The sequence below is a fragment of the Corapipo altera genome, unplaced genomic scaffold (genome assembly GCF_003945725.1).
Source record: "Corapipo altera isolate COAL_440 unplaced genomic scaffold, ASM394572v1 53, whole genome shotgun sequence".
Taxonomy (NCBI): Eukaryota; Metazoa; Chordata; class Aves; order Passeriformes; family Pipridae; genus Corapipo; species Corapipo altera.
The window spans coordinates 10,414,195-10,436,450 of record NW_020884900.1 but is presented as its reverse complement, the minus strand read 5'-3'; the positions used below and the strand labels follow the sequence as shown (position 1 = coordinate 10,436,450).

General features: G+C 41.8%; 1 protein-coding gene across 9 annotated transcripts in view; it reads right to left on the bottom strand.

Annotated features, from left to right (window-relative positions):
- The window catches only part of SORBS1 (sorbin and SH3 domain containing 1), a 78,016-nt gene that overhangs the window by 13,191 nt on the left and 42,569 nt on the right, over positions 1 to 22,256 (bottom strand). For 4 of the 9 annotated variants that reach the window (XM_027649595.1, XM_027649596.1, XM_027649597.1 and 1 more), the window contains 11 exons: positions 20,088 to 20,171; positions 17,109 to 17,174; positions 16,443 to 16,544; positions 15,055 to 15,104; positions 11,992 to 12,167; positions 8,088 to 8,173; positions 6,370 to 6,537; positions 4,885 to 4,931; positions 3,250 to 3,364; positions 3,017 to 3,142; positions 1,782 to 1,976 (listed from right to left, as the gene is read on the bottom strand). In XM_027649595.1, coding sequence (XP_027505396.1) covers positions 1,782 to 1,976; positions 3,017 to 3,142; positions 3,250 to 3,364; positions 4,885 to 4,931; positions 6,370 to 6,537; positions 8,088 to 8,173; positions 11,992 to 12,167; positions 15,055 to 15,104; positions 16,443 to 16,544; positions 17,109 to 17,174; positions 20,088 to 20,171 — 1,215 coding nt within the window. Of the gene's footprint in view, positions 1 to 1,781; positions 1,977 to 3,016; positions 3,143 to 3,249; positions 3,365 to 4,884; positions 4,932 to 6,369; positions 6,538 to 8,087; positions 8,174 to 8,908; positions 10,424 to 11,991; positions 12,168 to 15,054; positions 15,105 to 16,442; positions 16,545 to 17,108; positions 17,175 to 20,087; positions 20,172 to 22,256 lie in introns of all 9 variants that reach the window. The other 5 variants (XM_027649601.1, XM_027649598.1, XM_027649602.1 and 2 more) reach the window with 3 other exon arrangements.

Sequence of the window (22,256 nt, the reverse complement as noted above, 5' to 3'; positions counted from 1 at the left end):
AGAGCGAGTGTAGAGAGAAGCAGATCTGTGACCACGTGCATAAGTTTGCTATGGTGCATCCTGTTGGAGAACATGCTGTTCACAGCTATCCCAACCACAGGGTCCAGTCTGTATCTATGCTCCTAATACCCCTCTCCAGACTTTGCAAGGATCCCAGACACAAAACATCATGTGGAAGACCTCTGACTTCATACCATATGCCCTAAGTTCCTCAGGGAGCAGTTGAAGCCACCATCCATGATGGCAGAACGCAGCATTTGTCTGGCCTGGCAGCAACAGCTGGGGGCCCATAACTCACACTGCAGACCCAGCCAGAATTCACTGTTGCAGTGAATTTTGACTTCATCCAGCTCTAGTATGAGCAATGCCTTCTCCTCGAGAAACTTATATTGCGGAAGCTGTGCAGAAGAAAGGGATCACAAAAGCCACCTGTGGCTATTTGCTCTTTAGGTGATTAAAATAAGGACAGAACATATACAAGTCTTGCCCTTAGCTCATACCACCAGTGACATCAGTGAGAACAGCTACATTAGCACTGGTCAGAGTAGTTCTCAGTCCTCTGCCAAGTCAGGCAAAAAAGCAGGGAGAGAACTGATTTACTAGGGGAGGAATCAAAAGAATAGCAAAGGAAACCAAAAAAAGGTGGATATGATCCCTTCCATCAGAAGCTTGCAGAGAGCTTGTGGCAGATAGGCCACAGCTATGGAGAGACTGCCAAGCTCAAACAGAAAAGCTCAGCCAAGGTCCACTTTCACAGGCAATTCCAAACAAGCAACGAGTTTTTCCTCTTTATACAGTGGCTAAGACTAAAGCCACTCCTTTTCAGGAAGATCCAGACAACAGGCATGAGTCATGGCATTTTTTTCCCCATCCATCTTGTATTGTATATCCTTTCCTCCCAGTCCCAGTTCTGCACTTAATGTTCCTTACAGTCTTAACCTCAGAATGACCTTGCTTTGGTCCCACGGGTGAGAGGGGGATGCACCAGAACCTCATGGCCACGACCCAGGTACGCATACTGACCTTCTAACTTAAGTATTTGCAGGATGGGAGCAAAACAAAGGGATTTAGAGACTCAGTGCCTCCCTGATAAATTTTCTACAGTAAACATTCTGGGATCCCCATACCTGCTGCCATTTTGATTTTTGCTTTGAATTATAGTGTGATTTATAGTGAATCTAATATTCATGGCAAATGCCAGACTGACCTGCTCTCAAAACCTGAGTTCATTTAGCATTCACTTCAAACAATACAGGCTCCCCTCCTGATCCTGTCTCCCAAAATCTTGGTCACGAGCTGGAACAGATAGGGGCAAGTATACAGCTTAATTCAAGCTGTCTGGGATCAACATAATGACCATAGTAGTCTGTGACACCCTTTTAATAATCATAATATGAAATTCACTTATCACAGTGAAGGTCTGTAAAGTGTAAATGCACACTCAGGAGAGACTGGATCACCAATTCATTCCATCTCTGGCAGTGAAATTTAATCCCATGGCTGTGAACTGCAGCACTTTCAGCCTGGACTGGATTGAAGCTACAGATCAGAGGTAAAAAGCTGGGTCTCCAAGTCCCCAAATGATCCACTCATCAACCCTTCTGGTAATGAAACACGACCTTTTCCTGCAGTTGCAGCATACTGCAGGGACCACATGGCTTTTATGGCACAAAATACTAGTCTTAGCTACAGCTTTTTTTCAGCTATTGCTTCTTGCACAGCAATGGCAAAATCCCTCTGTTCTGTAAGGTGCTGAAACTGGCTGCACTCACTCCAAATACCTGTGGTGAAGCTGTGATGCTGCGGCTGGGGGAGAGGGACATTGGTGGGTCAGGATAGTCAACGGCATTCTTGACCACCGGCCTTTTGAGCACTTCCACGTAAGTGACAGGGAAGATGCCCTGGCGACTGGTGCCAGAGATTCTTCCTTCATACCAGTTCTCATCCACTCGTCGAATCAATGTGATCCTTTCGCCCTACGAGAAGGAATAGCAATGTAGTTCTGATTTTAACAAATTTCATCATTCCAAAGCAGATGACATTTTTAATCTTGCTGCAGCTGACCTAATAATAGTCAGCTTCCCCTATTTCCAGTTATGTGATCCCAACCCTAAACTCTGGGTAGGAATGATATTTTTCAGTTGAGAGAAGGAAAAAATGCAGATCTTCTGGTGTTGACTTGGGCTGTCTGCAGACTAAGTTATGCTCACATTTTCAAGACCCTACTTGCTAAAGCCAGTTAAAAAATGGAAAACAGCAGTTTTAGGCTGCCCACAAGCCTCTCAGGGGTATGAGGTGTACAGAAAGTATGCACAGGTCTGCAGTTTAACCTATGCTCTCTATGCTCTCTCCTGTTTTGCTGACAAATGAAGTGACTTCCAGATTCTTAATATAAACTGCAAGTCCCAGTTTCATGTATAATTAAAAGAGCAGACAGAAAAGATCTAATCTGAGCATCAAAACAGAAGGTTGGTTGAGATGTAGAAATACTGCTACTTAATCTAAATATGGCTGACTTTGTTCTGAACAGCCATTACACAATCCTTTCCCATCACTTCACTCTGCAGTCAGGTCTAGCCAGTCACTTCAATACCACAGAACTTCGCTTGCTCAATGATTTGGTTTGTAGTATGAAGGAAGGTGAATTCAGTTTCCTTCTTTTCTAAATCACCATTATCGTGGACTGTGTGCATCTCCACTGAATACCATCAGACTGGAGAGGCATGTCACCAAGTATCTAACTTGCCTTGCAGAGTCAGGCTTTCAGCATTGTGCTCAAAGTATCTTCTCAGGTAGCCCTAAGGAAGCAACTGGCACTTCTTGATTCAGTCTACTTGCAACAATAACTACAATGCACTAAATAATGACTGTAGAGTAAAAACATGGATGATGAGAAGGAATCCTTCCTGAATACAGAGTTCATCTTACTGGAGCTTTCATTTGGACATTATAAGTTACTAGTATTAAAAACATCATCATGTCTGAATTCAATTCATCAGGACAACAAAAGTCATACCTTTCTGAAGGACATTTCCACTTGGGTATCCCCATTAAAGTTGAATTTAGCAATAGCATCTCCGTATTCCAATACTTGCAATGGTAATGGCTTTTTGGGCTGAGCTTTCTCAGCTGGTGGAAGGAGCTAGAATGAACAAACAGAATCAGGTAAGTCTCATACGAAAAGCCCATAAACTGGTCAGTGGCAGAAAGGGAGTGGACAAAGAGAACACCTGCAAGGAAAGCAGCTACCTCTATGTATGATCGTGGGAAGATGCCAACTCTGCCATGGTGTTCACCTTCAAACCAGTTCTGGTCAATTTGCTTGTAAATGTAAACAATATCTCCTTTTTGCAGAGGAAGTTCCCTGTTAACAACACAAACACTCCATCAGAACTTAACTGGAGGAGAACAGATGTGTGCCTTTTCTGTCCAGCAATCCCTAGGTACCAAGGTCTGCATCAGCCTGTTGATACACAGTGTGCTCCAACCCAAATGAAAGCTAAATGTTGAGAATTACTCTGTTTCCACTGTGATGTGCAGAGACTCTCTTGCTCTTTGAGCACTCTGTCAAAAAAAGCTGGCCTATGAGGGCCCTATTAACCACACACTCTACAGCAGCAATGAGGTCAAGCTTAAGCCAAAGATGACACTGGCTGCTTTCCATGTTGGATACGATGAACAGCCCTCAATTACAGTTTTGAAACAGTCATGTCACAAGTGCCTTCCACAGTGACACATGATTTTAATGTGAGCTAGTTTGTTGATTAGATTAACCTCCTCACATGCCAATGTTGATCCTGCAATGATTACATTTCTGGTCAGCCTGTGGTTGCGCAACCACTGACCTCAACTGGGCTAACAATTGGAATTTTAATCTACAGTCTTCAGTGCTAAATTTAGGAATGTCTGCAGCTTGAAGAACATCTACTATGGGCAGCCTGTACTAGACTCATAAACCTACTACTTGGATCCCCAGAAGAAAACAAACAACACAGCCTTTCCTAAGACGTTTTTCACAAGCTCTCCTTTACTTTTGTTTGGTACCCTGGTATGTTCTGCTCAAGGGACACAACAGTTACACCTTACATCTGCCTCAGTTTTATTAGAAGTGCTGGGGAAATGCTATGTAAATCATTACAAATCATCACCTATAGAACATATAACAAAAATATTCCCAGGACATTAGCACCTGAGAAGAAAAACAACAGGTCCTTCACTGAATTCTGTTCTTCTTTCTTCCCTCCTAGCAATATTAAAATGAGAGCTTCTCCAGCCCTATGCAGATAAAAAGGCCTTCCAGGCTTTCTCTTCAAAGCAGTGTTTCCCAAAAAGAACAAGTAGTGCTGTGTGATTCACCCAAAGGACCATAACAGGGCTTGGAGGTACAACAAAGACACCACAAACACCCGCTATGTACCCACAGAGGCCAGGAGAGCAGTGACCACTCTGCAGACTTACAGGTCCTGAATCAGGGAAATCCTGAGTCAAGGGTCCACTTATAAACTTAAAGTTAGACATCTTTTTAAGTCCCTTCTGCCTTTGGGCTATGCTTGGCACAGTGAAGTGAATGCTGCACTTCTGTGGCTCCACCTACCCTCAGAGGAGCACTCACTTGTTCCAGTAAAGAATGTGGGTTTGCCCTAAAAAACATGTGGGACAGAGATGCACTGAGAAATAAGACATTTTCCTTAAGGTCCTTCAGAAGCTACGATCTGCAACATTCATATTACTTTTCCCTGCCTTACTATGGACACCTTTGCTTTATGCTGCTGGGAAGACACTTCCAAAACATGAATCCAGTTGCATGACACTTCATAAATGCTGCATCCTAGAGGAAAAAGCAGAGGAATAACACTCAAGGCAGTCATAGCAAGCTGTACTCACTTTAGCGTTTGTGCTTTAAAGTCAAACTTGGCTCTAGCAGGTCTCATCTAGAGATCAAAAAAAAAAATCAACACGTTAAAATAATAAGTAGGTTTTCAACCCTCTTCTGAGGAAAAGCACCCAAACTCTTCTATAGCTAACATTAGCATGGGGAAAAACTTGGATGCAGGTATTCTGCTACAAGCTTGCGTGCAACTGGTATTACGGTCCAAGTATGCTGGATGGGCATCTCCCACCAGGACACAGAGTGCCAACTTCTGGTATAGCAGTAATTAAGAGCTCTACAGGAAATGGATTTAGCAGCAGTAACTTTTAAATGTGACTAATCCTGAAAAATGAAAGCTGCTCCAGTAACTAAAGTTACTGGGGCTCCAGGACCAAATTTCTCTTGAGATTTGAATGGAAAAGAAAAATTTACTAGTTGGGAAAAACCAGTAGGATATTATTTGATGTGGCTGTTATTGATTATTACCTGACCCTGTTGAATACTGCAATATGACCCATGTACTCCATGTCAATTGGTAGGAAAGAGACAAAGGTGAGGAAAAATATAAATAAATTAAGCATATGTCTAAAAAAAGTCTTCAGTGGCTACAAAGACAAAAATGATGTTGACAGCAGGTGCAGGCTTTAAGGCTTGATTTACTTGGCTAATCCTCTAATGGCCACAAAATATTCAGACAACTTTAAAGTAATTTTGATAACAGAGCATAAAATAAGTAGTAGTTGCATTCATGAGGCTCCAGAGCATATGAAATCAGATAAGGGGCAGACAGGTGTACTCCAGCCATATGGTGACCACCCCACCCACCACCGCAGTGCGGCACCTCTGGGGAAACAGAGCTGATACCAAGAGTCCAGCAGCAGTCCATGTGAGGCAGAAAAGGCATTTGGCCATGACACCTGGACTAGCATCCATTCTTTGGGAGAAGTGCCTCGGGCTCTTGGAAAAGCCATCTACCTCTTCCTTTGTCTCTTTCAGAAAGTCCAACCAGGTCATACGCAGTGAAATATGCTGAGACTTTTTCCGATTGTTTCTAAAGCACATTAAGCATATTTCAAGAGAAAAAACTATGTATTTCTAAAAAAAAAAAACCTCGTACGTCACATGGCCAGGATCAACAAGACATGAAGTTTCTAAGCATAAGGCACAGACAAGAAGACAATGTAGCAATATGATGCAAAAGATGTAGAATGCCTTTGATTCACTAAGTAGCTGATATTTAAAGGCATGCATCACAGGTGTGCACCAGCAATTCTCAGCAGGCATGCTTTAATATATGCAGCTTGGTATAGAGCTATCAATTAATTTACCAGGCACAAGAGTCAAAGCAGATCTAAATGAAGCCAGAATGGGAAAGGGGAAGGTGGAAAAAAAACAACAAACGACATTCTCTGAAGAGCTAATGTCGGCCTAAAGCACAACATTGTGAGAGGCAATTATTGCTTTGGGTCAAGCAGCAGACTGAGGTAACTAAAACAGACCTCTGACCCAGATTTCCTCTTTGCTGTATCGTCTACATTTAGGAGGTCCCCAAATCGCTCATTAGTGATAAACTGATGGTGCGTTGGAATAACCCCTGTGTGCCTTCTAGCTGCAATATCAGCTTCTTCTTGCTCACGTTTAAGCCGTCTCTGGTCCTCTAAAAGTTTCTGCCATAAAATTGCATAAAATGGGCAGTAAATCATCTAGTTAAAGGCATTCAAAAGCTGCCATAAATGTGACTAAAATTCCTGAGGTCCCTGCAAATATCTGGGGTTTTACAGTTCAATATCAAATATTGATTCTACTAACTATCTACTAACAATACCCTTTCATTTTGCAAGGACAGAAGGTACATCATTATTATGGCATAACTGAAATCCATCTCATACAGAGGATCTGATCCAAAGTTGATGAAAGTCAATGAGTTTTTCTAAGTTTTGTGCAGTTCCTGGGAGCTTCTAAGAAGATTGCTGATAATGCAGAGAGCTGATCCAAACCCCCTTCAACCAACAAGGATTTTCTCTCATTGACTTTCAAGAGACCTGAATCAGCCCCACTGGTAAGTTATGAGGCACTGAACTCCCCTGAGCCTTGCAAGGAGCTTGGGAGAGTGCGTAACCACATTCAGGTTCTCCCACACTTCCTTTCGGCTCGTGTAACACACCTGGTAAAATAAAGTAAATAAACCCCAAAGAATTATTTGGGACTTCTTCAGTCTCCAGCACACTAATGAAAATGTGCATTCTTGAGTACCTGGGCAGAGGGATTCTCCCACCTTTTGGGGCTGACTGTAGGCTAAAGAGTTCAGCTCTGTGCTAACTCATTTAAAGCCAGCAGGCGTTACTGAATGCAGAGTTCTGGTCTTATACAAGTTCTCATGCTGGATTTTGGAAGTTGGGGGATTACTAACTATTTCACAGGAGAAGACAGCAAAAATACATTTTTCACACAAGAATTAAGAGCGGGTTTTACCGTATTTCAAAGCATAGATAAACATTATTTGAACTCAGAAAGTTAACACGAAAAATAAAACTTTTTTTTTCCCTTCCCCTAGGCAGGGGAAATTAATTCCAGCTTCCTGGAAAGCAATCACTTTATAACTTCTTTAAATCAGCTTGAATCAGTCAGTGCTGAAAAGTCTATGTGGCTTTTCCATTATTTTGGCTTGTCCCAGTGTTGCTCAGACAGTTCAAAAAGGACTGGTACAACTTCAGGCACCATAAAGAATTCCATTTTGCACTGGAGGAAAACTTCCCACTTTCTGATAGCTTAAAATATCTTACATTTGCTGTTCAAAACCTGAAGACCCCCACAGGAAAAATACTGTTTTTCACCAGTTTGATCAATACCGACTCAAGTGGCTTGCATGAAGAACAACAACAGATTAACCATCTTTATCTGAGAGTACTGGGGTGTTGGACCACATCTCACATACATCTCCAACCTTTATTATTTAAGGCCCCTATATATAATTTAGTGCAACTGATAAGAAGTATCAGGTTAATTTGAAACAAAAGCTAAACTGAACAATACACATTATACATCAAATCAGTGGCAGAGATAGTATTGAAATTAAAACATTCTAGTTCCTGCTTGGTGCTCTATTTTCCAGTACAGTGTCATGGACATACAAGCTGTCCTTACATAAGGCTGAATGCTATGTTTCTTCTATGTGGGGCTCCTACAGCTGTTATTAGGCCATAAAGGAGAGCATTACCTCTTTGTCATCATGCCGCCTGCGGATAATTTCTTCTGGAGTTTCCATGTAATCAACTGGTGCAAAATGCCTTGGTGATTCTGAATCTACTTCAAAACAACATAAGGAAGTTAAAATACAGATGGATTTATCTAGCATAACCAGAAAGGAAAAAAATAGATATTTTTAAACAATTTGTTTCCATTATAACAGTAAGGATTCTCAATTGCCATTGACTAAATTGCCAATCAGATGTTGATAATTTATCCATTTTCATTTTTTTCCCTTTTGGACTGTACATGTGAACAAAGATCCAAAAATAGGGAGAAAATAACGGTACAGGAAAGTGTAAAGACATAGAAGGACTTTGTAAAGAAAAGATTCACTGCCATCAAAGAATGATTTGGCATTTTACTGTTGAGAAAAGTTTAATACACACACACACACACGCACACACACAACTAGACCTTGAGAAACTACTCCTTTAAAGCAAATCATCTGGGTTTGCTTTATAATTCCCATGTGTGTAAATGATACAGGATAAGAAACATCTCATGTTGAGATTCTTGCATCCCCAGAGCTGCTTCAGAGATAAACTGAACCTGATGTGATTAGAAAGGCAGCGGAAATCGTTTCTCAGAAGTGCAGCTGTTAACAAGTCCTGAACAAAAATGCTGAGAAAGACACGCAAAGGACGTTAGACACACTAGGGGAAAAAAAAAAAAAAGAGTCAGGGGATGCAAAGGTGAGGAGTAAAAATGCAAGGGTTGTGGAAGAAAAGGGGAGGAGAAAGGAAGCAAGAAGACAGATGAAGAGAAACCGGTAAAGAACACAAAAACCACCTCCTAGGTACGTCCCAAGTTCACTTTGCGGGTTGTTGTTTGTGTCCAGGCTGAGAGCATATGGAACAGGGTTCCCATTGTTTAAGGAGTCAGGAGTGTCAGCCCGGCCCATGAAGCTATCTCGGCTAGGTCCCATGGTGGGGAAGTAGCCAAGCCTTTCCACAATGTCAAAGGAAGACAGGCGCCTGGGGGCAAGAGGCCTGCTTCTGGAGAACAGTTGGTGCTGGGAGTGGTGACTCTTGTTTCCTACATTCCCCTGCAGCTGTATGGGGTCATCTGGGTTCTCAGGGCTGGGCACTGCCAGGCTTGCCAGGCAGTCTGGGGGTGGAGTTCTGCAGGATTTGTGTTGGAAGGGCTTTTTCAATCGAAATGGGAGCGGGCTCATTAGGTAGACATTTCTGGGGAGTATGTGCCTGTCCCCATAGACTTCCCCTTTGGAATCAGGGTTCCTGGAGGCTTGCTGCTGTTCATGCCTTCGGATGGTAGTGAACCTGGTGTAGGAAGCTGGGCATGGGCCTTTGCATCTGTTGATTTTATGCTTCTGAGGCCCATTGAGGTTGCTGCTGCTGCTGCCACTGTCATTGGAGGCATTTGAGAGAAGATCTATCTCGTCTGTGCAAGCTGAAAGTGTGTCCATAGGGATGGCGTCACTGACATCCGAAGCCGTGTCCTCCACATTGCTGCAGGAGTGGGAAGATTTGTCAGCCAAGCAGGCAGCATCCTTCTCTTCTTGGTGTGCTTTTGACAAATCCAGAAGAATCTCTGCAGAATATGCAGCACTCAGACAAATTTTAGACTGAAGAGAAGTGGTGGATTTGTTTTGTCCAGCAGAAAAGTCAAGTGAGGGCATTGATCGGGATCTCTGGATCAGCTGCTCGAAGGCACTGATACGAGAGGAAACAGTGTCTTTGGGGATCTGCTCTGAATCCTCTCGACTAAGGCTGTGCTCCATCTTGTCCTTTGCTTCATTCTCAAACTGAGATGCAATATCCTTCACACTGCAGGAGGAGACTGTGTCCAAATGGATCCTGGAACGGTTGATCTGGTGCATGTCTTTATAGAGCGTTGTAAACTCCATCCCACTTTTTCTGGAGGCAGGGAACAGGCAGCCTTTCCTAGAGTTGGTGCCATACTCCTGCAGGCTCATAGTACTGCCAGATTTGATGGCATACTCTTGCTTTGACTTCATAAAGATGTTTTCTACGCTTTCCCCTATATCTACCATGAAAGCCTTTTTATTATCAAACAAGGCAATGGAGCTACGAAGGTTTTCGCAGCTTTGAGCTTTCTCGTGAGACAGCAAGATACCCGTCTTGTCCTGCACAAGAGCAGCTGGAGCTGCTAGTTTGGGTTTGAATTTAGAAGGGAGGATTTCAGTAATGCAGGCTTTTGCAGCTGATAAGGGCTTCTTATGTTTACATGCGTGACCTAACATACCGGTATGACTAGCGTTAAAGGTTCGGCTATTAACTGAAGAGGGTGCAGTCATATGAGCATTCCCACCTTTACGATCCACTGGTAAGCATGCAGAATAAAATAAATACAACCTGTTAGCTTAAGTGCTAGAAAGCTATTGAGAAAGGAGAAACAACATGCTTGGATGTCATAAAATGCACTTTAAAGAAACAAAATTCCAAAACAAAGAAAAGCAGGAAGAAACTGCAAAACAAGCTGCGCTTACAGGAGTGGGTGAAGTGCTGCTAATGTCTCTAAAATGAGAGGCTTGGCCAGAAGCAGATCTGGAGCACTTTGAAGGTACCCTCCTAAAAAGTGCTAAGCTTCCAAGGAAGCTGTGGCACCATGGAAAAGGGAACTGAACTCTGGGCAGGATCAGGGTGTCAGCAAGAATGCAGAGGCACTAACATCACAAAAATGGCGTTATACCAAGCCTGTAATCACACCTACTATGGTCTCACCACAGTGCTTGCCAAACAGTTTATTCCTTGGGAGGGAGAAAACAATCAGTGGCTGACTGTGCCAGCACAAGCACACTACATCAGCTGACCTTGCCCAAGAGATGCCTGCTTAGAGATTCCCCATACTAGGAATAAGCTGAGTGTCCTTCAGACAATGTGGCTGACCATGTTTGCTTTAAAATTCAAGGAGTCAGATCAGGACATTATTTTTTTTTAAGAAGGATGCAGCCTGGTTTTAGCTTAGACTGCAGCTTTTAGGTCTGTTTCCAATTTGAGTTTGAATTCAAATGTCAAAATAATGATTGCAGTTTGGAGAAAAATAACTGAACAGATTTTTTTTGTTCAGATCCAGTTTGACTCCCTGCCCTACAGGCCTGACAAAATGCTGAAAAAAAGCTGGAAGATGGAGACAGAGAGACCTTTTTGGTGTGATGTACTATTTTTAGAGAGAGCAGTTCAGAAACCCAACACATTCCTTCTCCAGTCCTCTCCCCATCTCAAGCCATTTTTAGGTTGAAGTTGGCTCAGAGACACATTCCCCAGTACAACTCCCTGATGGGAGTCAGGCTCTTCCTTGTCCTTCTCTTCTAGAGAGTCTCTGATGGGAGGAGGAAAGGGGAGGAGATAGATCTCTTCTGGCTCACAGTCCCAGAGCTGGCTGGTTCAGCCAGCAATTGCTGGTTCAGTGACCCATGCATTCTCTGTACATCCCTGGCAGGCAGGAGGCTGTGAAGCACATGGCACCAGCTACACCAGGGTAGCCAAGCCAGCAGACTGGTGTGGCCTGCTGAGATACTGCAGCGGGAAGAACAGAAAAGGCAAGGAAGGGCTCTAGCATGGCAAGGCAGTGGGAGTAAATGGATTACAAGGCCAGCCTAAGCTACCTCGAGGAAGGACATGAGGGTTTGGGGTGTGGCTGAGGTGCTGGATGGAGGGAGCTGGTCTCTCTTGGGAAGAGGAACCTGGATCAGTTAAAGGCGTCATGAAAAATATTGGCCAGCGTGGTCTGAGAGAAAAAAGGGTGGGAGCACAGAGGATGGCAAGGAGGAAGGACAGCAAAAATTTCAACTGGCTTGAATAGGACTCTAAACCTTGCAGCAGTTTGCCCTGCACCTGGCTTTTGACACTGTGCAGAATGCAGAAGACATTAGTGCCCTGACCACCTACCTTTTGTGGAAGCAGAGCTTGAAGGTCGCTTGAGACCACTCAGTCCCTGGAATGGGATATCTCCACCTTCCAGTACACTCTTATAAATCTGCCTTTCATTCTCCAAGGCAGCAGGGTCTCCCAGAGCTTGCTCCGACTCCCTCTTCACTGCATTGTAGTTGGGTGAATAGGTGGAGCTGGAATACACAAAAAAGGGGAGGGACACCAGGGGGTCAGTTCTGTTTGCTGAGAGCTCTATGTAAAGTAAGGGAAAACCACACTTTTGAACCCAGAATAGATTGTCTATGAAGAACTGGTGCTGAATGAAGAGGTTATGAATACACTGTGATGTTCCAGGTTTGGCACTACGAAGCATTCTCCGCCTGAGTTGAGGTGGAGCAGGTCCAGGCTCCACCTGAAAACCAGTGACAGGAAGGCACTCCTCTATTTTACAGATGAGTCAACAGTCAGAGCAGATGCACGGTTTCTTTGCAGACACAAAGAAATTCATTGGTTAGCTAGAAGTAACACAAATACCTTCTAGATCCCAATTCCCTCTCCTTAAACACTAGCCATGTCTGTCTCTTGCTTGTAAAGTACAGCTCAACCAGTTCACCTCAACCAGTTCAGCCTCCCAGTCAACACTACAGTTCAAGACTCCCAGAGCAACTTCTGAAGCCCATTAGTGAGGAACCATGCAGAGAAGCAATAGTACAAGGCTATAGATACTACTGTTTTAATTGCCAAAGAAATTCCCAGATGTGCAGAGTTCTGCTCAGCTTTGTCTCAGGCTTCTGCTACAGGGAATAAAAAACCCTGGACTCTAGGTCTACCATGCAGATATATAAACAGAATGCTGTTAAAATGAGTACAATTTTAATTTAAGAGTCTTTTAAAGACTTTAAATTTATTTCAAACCCCTTTTCTAGTCATGCACCGACACAAGTACGCTCACACATCTGATTTCTAGATTTCACTGTTTTCTCTCTAAAAGATTAACCAATAATGCCATGGTATAAATGACCTTTCAGGTGTAAAAACTTACTGAGCAATCAGGCAGACTACGTTTTCCTAAAAGCTAAGCTCATCTGATGCCAGCTCTTGTGCTCAACATGAATAAGACTGAGTCTCACACAAAGCTATTCTGGGGTCAAAGCATGACTGCTGGAAAGTTTGAAAAAATAAAAATATACAGATTTGCCAATTAATAGAAATATTTGACATCCTGATATCCAAGAGTGATTCAAATGTGAATGTGGAAATGCTTGTGGTTATGCCTGCTTGTTGTGGATAAATTTGTACATGCATCTGTTTATTTTGGACAGACATTGTACTTCTGGGGCAAAGAGAAAGCTTTCAAACACATCAGAGGACTGGCTATGGAGGTGAAATTACACAATGTCTGGATCACAAAGATGATTTTAGTTTCCAGACAAGGAAAACCAGGTCATATGCAGTCAAATTACTTTCTGGAGTAAAAGCTCATGAAAAGCACCACAAAAGGGGAAGGGAATACTGTAACTTTTTCAACCTAAACAATGCTCAAACAGGCCCACTGCTACAAAGCTGTTGTTTCCTATAAGGGTTATCCCAGTGCTTCTCTTTGTCAGGTAGCTGAGGAAGTCCTGCCAGATGCTGCAGGGAATAATGACTGCCATGAGGTAAATTGTTAGCCTAGTTGTTAAAAAACAAAGGGTTAAACCAATCCTCTTTCAGCATACACCTGTGGGAGAGAGAGGAGGCATTTCAAAGAATCCCTTTACCAGCTGCTCCCTTATTAATAAGGCCAGCAAGCAGTACTGTAGTAGGGCCAAAGCAATCTGCAAGATCAGGATTGGGTGAATGGAGAGAAGTGCAACACTCCAAAAATAAGACAATAAACTCCAGTGATCTTTTCTCCCTGCTCTCTAAAAGCAGGACAGGAAAGAGTGTGCAACTCCACTGGGCCTTGCTATTGTGTCCCATTCCCAGCATACTCAGGTTGCTTCCTCTCCACTGGATCAGACACTGGCACTCCTGAATGTTTTGGGTGGCAGAGACAGTGCTGCCATGGGCAGAAACCTTATCAGTCATGGGCAAAAATAAGCTATTTATGCTAATCTCTGATTTGTCCATTTATTTGATTGCTCTCTTCCTACCAAAACAAAGAGTCAAAAGAGCAATCAACAAGATGAAGCAGTGTGCGAGTTTCCCAGCAGAATGAACCCAGACAGAAGGGAATTGAGTTGAAAGAAGCACAGGAGACCTCTAAGGCCCCCAGGGGGGCTATGAACACACATGGTATTAATGGGTATCTGGAGAAGAATTTGCCTTTTTTAACAAACCATCCTCGTAGAGGGGATCACTGTGCCTATGGACAATATTAAGTATTCAGTCCAATTACAAGGAGCAGCAGGCTCACAGTAGGAGTTGGCTCCATGGCTCAAATAACTCAGTACGACTCAAGTAACTCAGCACAGCTCAGCATCTTCCTCTGTTTTTTTTTTTGTCATGTGTTCTTCTTTTAAGAAAAACCAACTCATTTAGACATAATATACTGCTTATTATATATTCCTCTGAAAAATCAGTGCCATGTTAGATCTTTGAGAAATATTGTTACTCCTATCACTGTTCCCTTTCTGTAGATTGGAAAATTATTGCCTTCCATCAACAGCATCCTTTTGATCTGGTGCACATAACAGGGAATACCTAGCAGGCGCCAATCTATCATACCCGTGTAACAAACAATTTTTGTTTATTCCACACAATAATGTTACTTGTATGAAGATACAGTCAATTTGCAAACTTCATCAAGATGAAGTTAAAGGTCTCTTGGGGTTTTTTTTTAAGCCACTGCCTGGCACAATCAGCAAATCTTGTCTAGACAATCCAATCTCTCACGTAATCACTTCAAAATTCATTCAAGATCAAAGAGCAGATATTGTACCTGGACTCATCTAAAGCACACGTATAATTCTTAAGGTACATGCATTTGCCTATATCCATCCCCAAAAAATAAAGCCAACCCATTTTCAATTCACAAAACCCTGTCCTACATGACCTCAGACCGCAAAAGAGACATCAAAAAGCAACTGAAAAACTTACTAGGAAGAATGGTCTGTGGAAGTTTCCAGAGGAGTAACACCTGCCGTATTCTGCAAAAGTCCAAACAAAGGAGTCATTGATACGCACTTATACGTGAGAAGAAAGAAAAAGGCTTGCTTAAGTAATTTTCCATCTATTGCTTGAATATTAGCCTATAGGAGACACTGGGGTTTAAGTCTAAAATGCAGTTTAAGCTGTCAGTGTCTTTGCAGAAAAGCAACGATTTCTGAGTTCCTTCAGGGCAGTGACAGGTTTTTAGCACAGCCGATGCCTTTTTGCAGTGCCTATTCTTTTGTCTGCAAATGAGTCATTGTGAATAAAGCCAAAAGCAAGAAGAGATAACCAGCTGGGCCATGACCAGGAGACACATGCTCATAATTATTTCCCCAAGCTTTTCCCCCAGCCGGTCACTGCCCGCCTTTGCTTTAAAGGTATATTACATTTCTGCAGCACAGTACATTCCTCAGCGTTCAAAAAAATATCAAAGCTCTAATAAGAAAAGCAACATTTCAGTTCAGTTTCCTTACTTAAGAGAAGCAATGCCAGCTGCACAGGTTCAATAGCAAAAGCCAGTTCTTATCCGCTTGCTTTAAATCCATCTAACACTTCCTAGGCACATTATTTAAAAATTGAAGACAATTTTAGCAGAAATGCTCTATCTGGTGTCCCCTCACATATGTGAGGATTCCCATGTAAGAAGAAAAAGCAAATCTTGGGTTTGAAAAAGCAGCTTTTTCAAGTCCTGGTGAAATGCCGCAGCTTCAAAAAAAAAATCAACAACAGAAAAAAATAGAAAAAATGGCGTGTTACCAATTAATCTATCATTTCATGGTTCGAGTCCTGCAGACCCTCGAAGCAGCAGCAGCAACTGACCTGCCCTAGAAGGCCACGACAAGGTGCAGTGTTAGGAAAATTGTGTAAAATCTCTTGGGAATATCCAAAATCTTGGGTAGGCGTGAGCTCCTAGCACAGAGCAGGGCTTCTATGAAGGGAGGGTAGATGGCAACACGCTTGAAAGGCACGAGATGATGACGTGACACGCCAACCAAGAATTTTAAGCTGATTGCTGCTGCCTATTCATGTGAAAAATAGAGAGGGTTTTTTTTGCAGACACTGAACTCTAAACCCGAAAGGGGGACTGAGATGGGGGTGGGGGGCAGCTGAAAGCAAATGGGGGAGAGAGGAAATCACTGTATCTGAAATGGATTTCAAGCCGGATTCTCAGCATCATGTTCTATTATTTCTGACAGCGACACAGCAAGCCATGCAGTCAGAACGGTCAGAGCCATTATTTATCCCAACCTCATTTAATAATCATCCAGCAGTGAATAGATTAGAGCAGAGAGTTTGGAAACAGGGATTGGCAGCATGAAAAGAATAGGAAATACCTTCTGTGGCTTTTTATGTGGCGCTTTATAAAGCTTCTCCATTTTTTCTAAATCTGCCTCTAACTCAGTCTGGTAGAGGTAGAGGTCTTTTTCTAGATCAGTCTGGTTAAAGAAGGAGAAGAAGAATGGGAAAATAATGCTTAGGGTTAGGGGAAACCAAAGGAATGTTAATTTTGAAAAAAAAAAAGCGAGCCTTTTTAATTGAAAAAAGATGAAGGTGGTATGAACAATACACAGAAATTCACTAGCAATTAATCATGTTTCAATCATTACAGAGGAAATAGTTTTAAGCACTTAATATTCAAATTAAGAGATGCACAGGCCTGCTAGAATCTATTTCTACAAACCATAAAGTTATAAAACCCACCTGTAAGAAAAGAAAAAGATACTGTAACAATATGCATTATGCTGTTAGTATAATTATCATTGCAAGTCAAGATAGCAAAACCACCACTCTAAATTACAGCTGATCATGATTTAAGAATTGTTTATTAAATCAATTTACTAGCTACTTAATTGTTAGGCTAATGAGCTCAAGCCCAATTAAAAAAAAATCACTCACAAGCACACAAAACCCAAGCAATGTTACGAAAAAAAAACCCAAACAAAAAACCACATACACACATACATACGCGCTGGATGCTGTAGTGCATGAGACACAATTACCTTTCTATCCTCTCTAGTAAGGATAGAGCAATCTCCAGGAGTATAATCCCAAATCTTTTTTGGAGGCTGATGGAAAGCAGAGGAAGGAAATGAGGAAATGAAGATAAGGAAAGACATCACAGAGAATATGGAAACTGGATTAGAACAGAGGGGGAATACAATAGGGGATTTGCATCAACACTGAAAAGAAATTATAAAAAAACAACAAACCACAACAGAGAAAGAGAGAGAGAAAGACGGATAAATCTGCTATAGCACAAATACCAAGAAATCATGGGGGGCAAAAGGGAACATACATGCAGTCTGGGAGGGGCTGTTTTCAGTAGTATGGGAGGAAATTTTTATTTTTGCAGGGTGCTCTACAGATTTTTGGACTCTCAGAGGGAGCCCACAGCTGTTCGTTAAAGCATTCTTAACATAAAACCAAAACAAAATGGGGAAAAAAACACATAGTCATAAAAAGCATTTGTTTTGCTCATTCTTCTTTCAAAAGGAAAGGATAATACAAGGGCCTTTGATAAAGAAAAGGGAAAATCTTTCCCACCTGTGTCAGACTATGAATACATACCATGTGAACAAATGGCTGATTTTCCAGTGGTGGCATTGTGGGGCAATGAGAATGCAGATTTATTATTTTGTATTTCACTGGTTTGGGGGTTTGTTTGTGGTGATTTTTGGTGGAGAGAGTGGCACACATGAAAGTTTGGGATCTAGTTATTTAAAATTCATCCTACAGGTGAAGGTGCCAATTTCAAAATAGGATTTTCCTATTTGAATGCCCATGCAAATATCAGGTAGGATTATTCAAAGTGAAAGACCTTTGTCTTGACACTCCTATCCAAATAATGCCAAGATAGCATCCTCATTTCACCAGATATGCACCTCTCACTGATATGCTCAAAGAGACTTTGTTCTTATTTTGTGAAAAATCTTTGAAAAGCCCAGATACTAGTGAATATCAGTTGAAACTCTCAGCTGAGAGGCTTAGTCACTAGCTGGTCACAAAAATCTGGCCCTCCCATGACTGGAGTGAGCAAAGCTACAAAAAGCATGCTCTTTTGGCTGTGATAATGAAGCTCAGAGAGGCCTTTGCTAGCTATAAAAGTCTGAGATGGCATCCTGAATTCAAGTGCCTGATGCCAAAAAACTATTTACAGAGTACGACATTCAGGAGCTGGCACAGTTCTTGGGGAGCATGGCTGCACGGCTGTGGAGCTGGAACAAGTTGGCATGGGATATCATTTCAAGGCAAGTTGTAAGCAAGCAGCACTTAACAACAGTGCCTTGAGCAAGGCAGAGAACCTGTCACTAGAACAGATGCTCTGCTGAACACAAGACGGATTGCTGGTGTAGCCTGAGATGCCCTCTTCGGAAATAAGGCCAAGGCTGCTTGACTAAAAGAACAAATCCACACTTCTAAGGAACAGGTATACCCCCACACCTAGAAAGGATCAAGGGCACAAATGCTCTCCTTTCTTTGACACATTTTCAATTAACTCATGCTAAGTCAAAGGACCATAGAGATGACAAACCTCCACTCATTGCAAAAGCATATAGTTATTAATTACATAAGCAAAGATAAGTGGGTTTCTTCTCACTGTGGAAATCTTAAACCATGACAACTTGTAAAGGGTTAAATCTTTATACTGACAACACTTAAAAGCCTCAGTGAGGTGAGATTTATCTGACTTCTACCGCCTAAAAATTAGGGTGTCTCATCTCCATCATTGCTGTAGCTCCTTCTTTAGCTTAGGATGGAAGGTCTATAGCTAAAAAATTCTGTGAAAGAATGGACTACCCAACCACTGTACATCTTTGCTTCTCAGCAAAAATTACACTATATTTCTATGACATGATTGGAGTGAGCACTCAACTCCAGGCAGCTACATTCTGTGCAGAGGAACTTCGACACTTCTGTCAGAACAAAGACTAGATTTAAAGAAAAACTGCTCTCTGGTGTTCATGTGCAGTTGGCTCTGAAGACAGTACTGAACCTTAAAACAGATTTCTGTTTTGTTGTACATGCAAGGAAATCTCAGCAACACTCAAAAACAGAATGTATGGGATTTTGACAACTGACCTCAAGGAGGAAGGAGAAGCAACAACCAACCACTATGCTCCAACACATGTGAGAGGCTGATATTGACCCCCTGGTGCAGTAAGAGTAGCTTATTAAACAGTATTTAGTAATGAACTTAATAGTGTTTAATCAGTAAGAACCAGGCTTTAAATGCTTTAAAGTCGTATTTTTTGCAGTAGCCATGACCACTGATGTGTTCCCTCCACCAAAATGTCCTTTGTCCCACTGAATAATTAAGCTTTGATTCATCCTTTTCCAGAGGGGAAATCAAGGCTTTTTTTTCCTCCTCTCTCCACATGAGCAACACAGGTCCATTTGAAAAGAAAACACACTGTTCTCAGACTCCTTTGGTTTCAGGGAATGGCAAGGGCTATTCAACACAAGCTGATGCCCTCTATTTAGGCAATGGGCAGCTATATGCATATGGAAATGATCAGGAAAAAGTGTTGTGATCTGTTTATGGATAGCTGGAAATTACTGACTTACAGTTTACAAGCCAGATTAAGGAATAAATGATTTTCCTTGACTTAAAGCTACCTCTCAGCTATCCTAGATCTTGTTAGGTAGAGGGAGAACAGAGGCTTTGAATAATGAGAATAGGATATTATTTCTAACATTGACAACAAAAATGCAGTTTAAACTATGGTGTGTGAAAAAACATTGCCTTGTTGATACATGGTGCTGGAAGGTGGGAAATGTTTGCAAATGGCCTCAAAATCCTAAAAGTGGCCACAAACAGCTGCTTTACATTAGCACCAGGATGATGTTACGTACAATCACATCTTTATATGAGTAAGACAGCTGTTTCGGGTTTAGGGCCCAGCAAAGAGATGTGACAATCATTAAAAAAAAAAAAAAGTCAGGTTGACTTCATTGGTCATTGCAACTATCAAACTTACCGGTTTCCCAAACTCCAATTCCGAAAAGAATTTATACCAAGGTTCATTCTTTAAATCTATCTCTTCTGGGCTTATATCCCGAGTCTAAAGGAGTTGGTGATAGGGGAATGGAAGAGAGAGAAGGATAACATTATGCAAAGAATACACAGAAAGGGACTGTTAGAGATGCAGATCCTATGGTTTCCATTCTGAAATGTAGATATTAAGCCTTATAATTTGGCATTTCTATAGCACCTCTCTCATAAAGGGCATGAATTTCTTTGCAAACATCAGTTAAGCCTAATAGCATCATTGTGAGCAACATGAATATGAATGAATTGCATTTTACATATCAGGAGACCCACACAGAGAGAGATTATGCAGCTTGCCCAGAGTCACAGGAAGACTCAGTGGAAGAGCTGGGAGTCAAGGAGTCCTACTGTCAGACACTTTTCATCAAGTCCAAAGCTGCATGTACTTTAATTTTTTTTTTAAAATTGTTGTTTGATTAAAAAAAGAGAGATTTAGTGAGACCTGAATCAGATACTGCATCTTTAACAGCACATGAATATGTGAGAAACCCTGTTCTATACACTGCAAACAGAGTGGAAGGTGGTTTTCTAAATCAAATGCGACACAAGTCAGAGAGAGCACATCCTGAAAGATCTCTGAAGGAATGGATAGAGCGACAATATTACATGTTTCCTCACAAATCAATGTTAAAGTATCAGACAAAATTACAGTGAAGGAAAACCAGACAAGACAGAAAACAGTACAGCTGAAAAGGAAATTCCCTTTCGATCATACCATCTGTTTTAATGAAACAAAAAAAGCTGAAATAGTTGTAGCTGTTTAAAAACACTACTAGTAAGGTAAGAGAATAAAAGTCCATTGCTGAGGCTTATGAAATGCCACTCCCCAAAAGATATCTAGCTAATTCTTGCATTTCAGTACATCTAGCCTTAGACATAATGGATCTCGGTGCATTAAAAACATAAACACATTATGTCTGATTTGCTAGTGTGATCCCAAGTACTCCATCACAACGAGCAATGAGCCACACAGATGCACCATGTGCCTCATGGAAATTGTTCTGTGATGGTGTTACTGAGGTAGTTGACAACAGTGCTGGACTTAGATGTCCCAGACTCTGACACAGCCATTAGCATCACAAAAAAGGCTCTGGGACAAGAGCTCAGGATTGATGCTGAATGAGAGGCAATGCTTCAATCTGTAAGATAAAGAGTTACATCATGTTTGATTCCTGATGGCCTGGAGAATCATTTGGCTATTTCTTAAAGGCAGAATAGAATCAATGCCTCCGTTTTTTATTTACTGCACTCCAACTAAAAGCACTCATTTTCTTATATAACTGCCTTTACATTAAAACAAAGGGCACTGATGTCAACAGGAGGCTCTCTGTTGATCTGAAATAGTTTTTGGGTTGGGATTCTGATAGTCACAGCTAGGAGATTACTAGCAGATATCCACAAATCTCCTGCACCCTTCTTGAAAGATCTAGTCACTAACCACTACTGTTACATTTAATGAGACTGATGGAGACTGTGAAGACCTTCTTTCTTCTGTGATCTACGGCTTTAAATTAAAGCTCATAAAAAAAACATTGGAAGTAACACAGCTATCACATTCATCTTGGTTTTGACGAGCTCTGTATGTACAACTTTTCTCAATTATGCTGATGATGGTCCTGCTTGTGGCTTATAGACTCTGACTCCACAGTTCAATTAAGTGTCTGATGAAGTCTGAACATGTAAACAGTGCCACTGGTGATGACAGACCTTTTGCAAATGCTTAAGTACACAGATGAAGCCGGCCTTTTGCCACAAGTTTTAATCTTGTCTGTTTACCGTGAGACAAAATTGCCGCTTAAGTCAGCAGAAATCTTGTTCCAGGATGGACTGCAGGAATGGAGTTGTCATACCATGTTCAAACCACTCCTCACTGGCACTTCTCTAATGGGCTGAGGCAATGCCCAATAGTATCAAGAGGGAGTCATCCATCGCCCATTTCAATAGGCACTAGGATCATGCTCCCATAGGAGCAACTTTGTTGAAGTCAATGAAGGGACACAGGTGTGAAAAGAAGTTGGTTGCAGGATCTTCAAAAAGTGATGGACCTCGATTGCACTTGGAAGGAAAAAAGAAAACCCACCAAAATACTAAGGAGAAA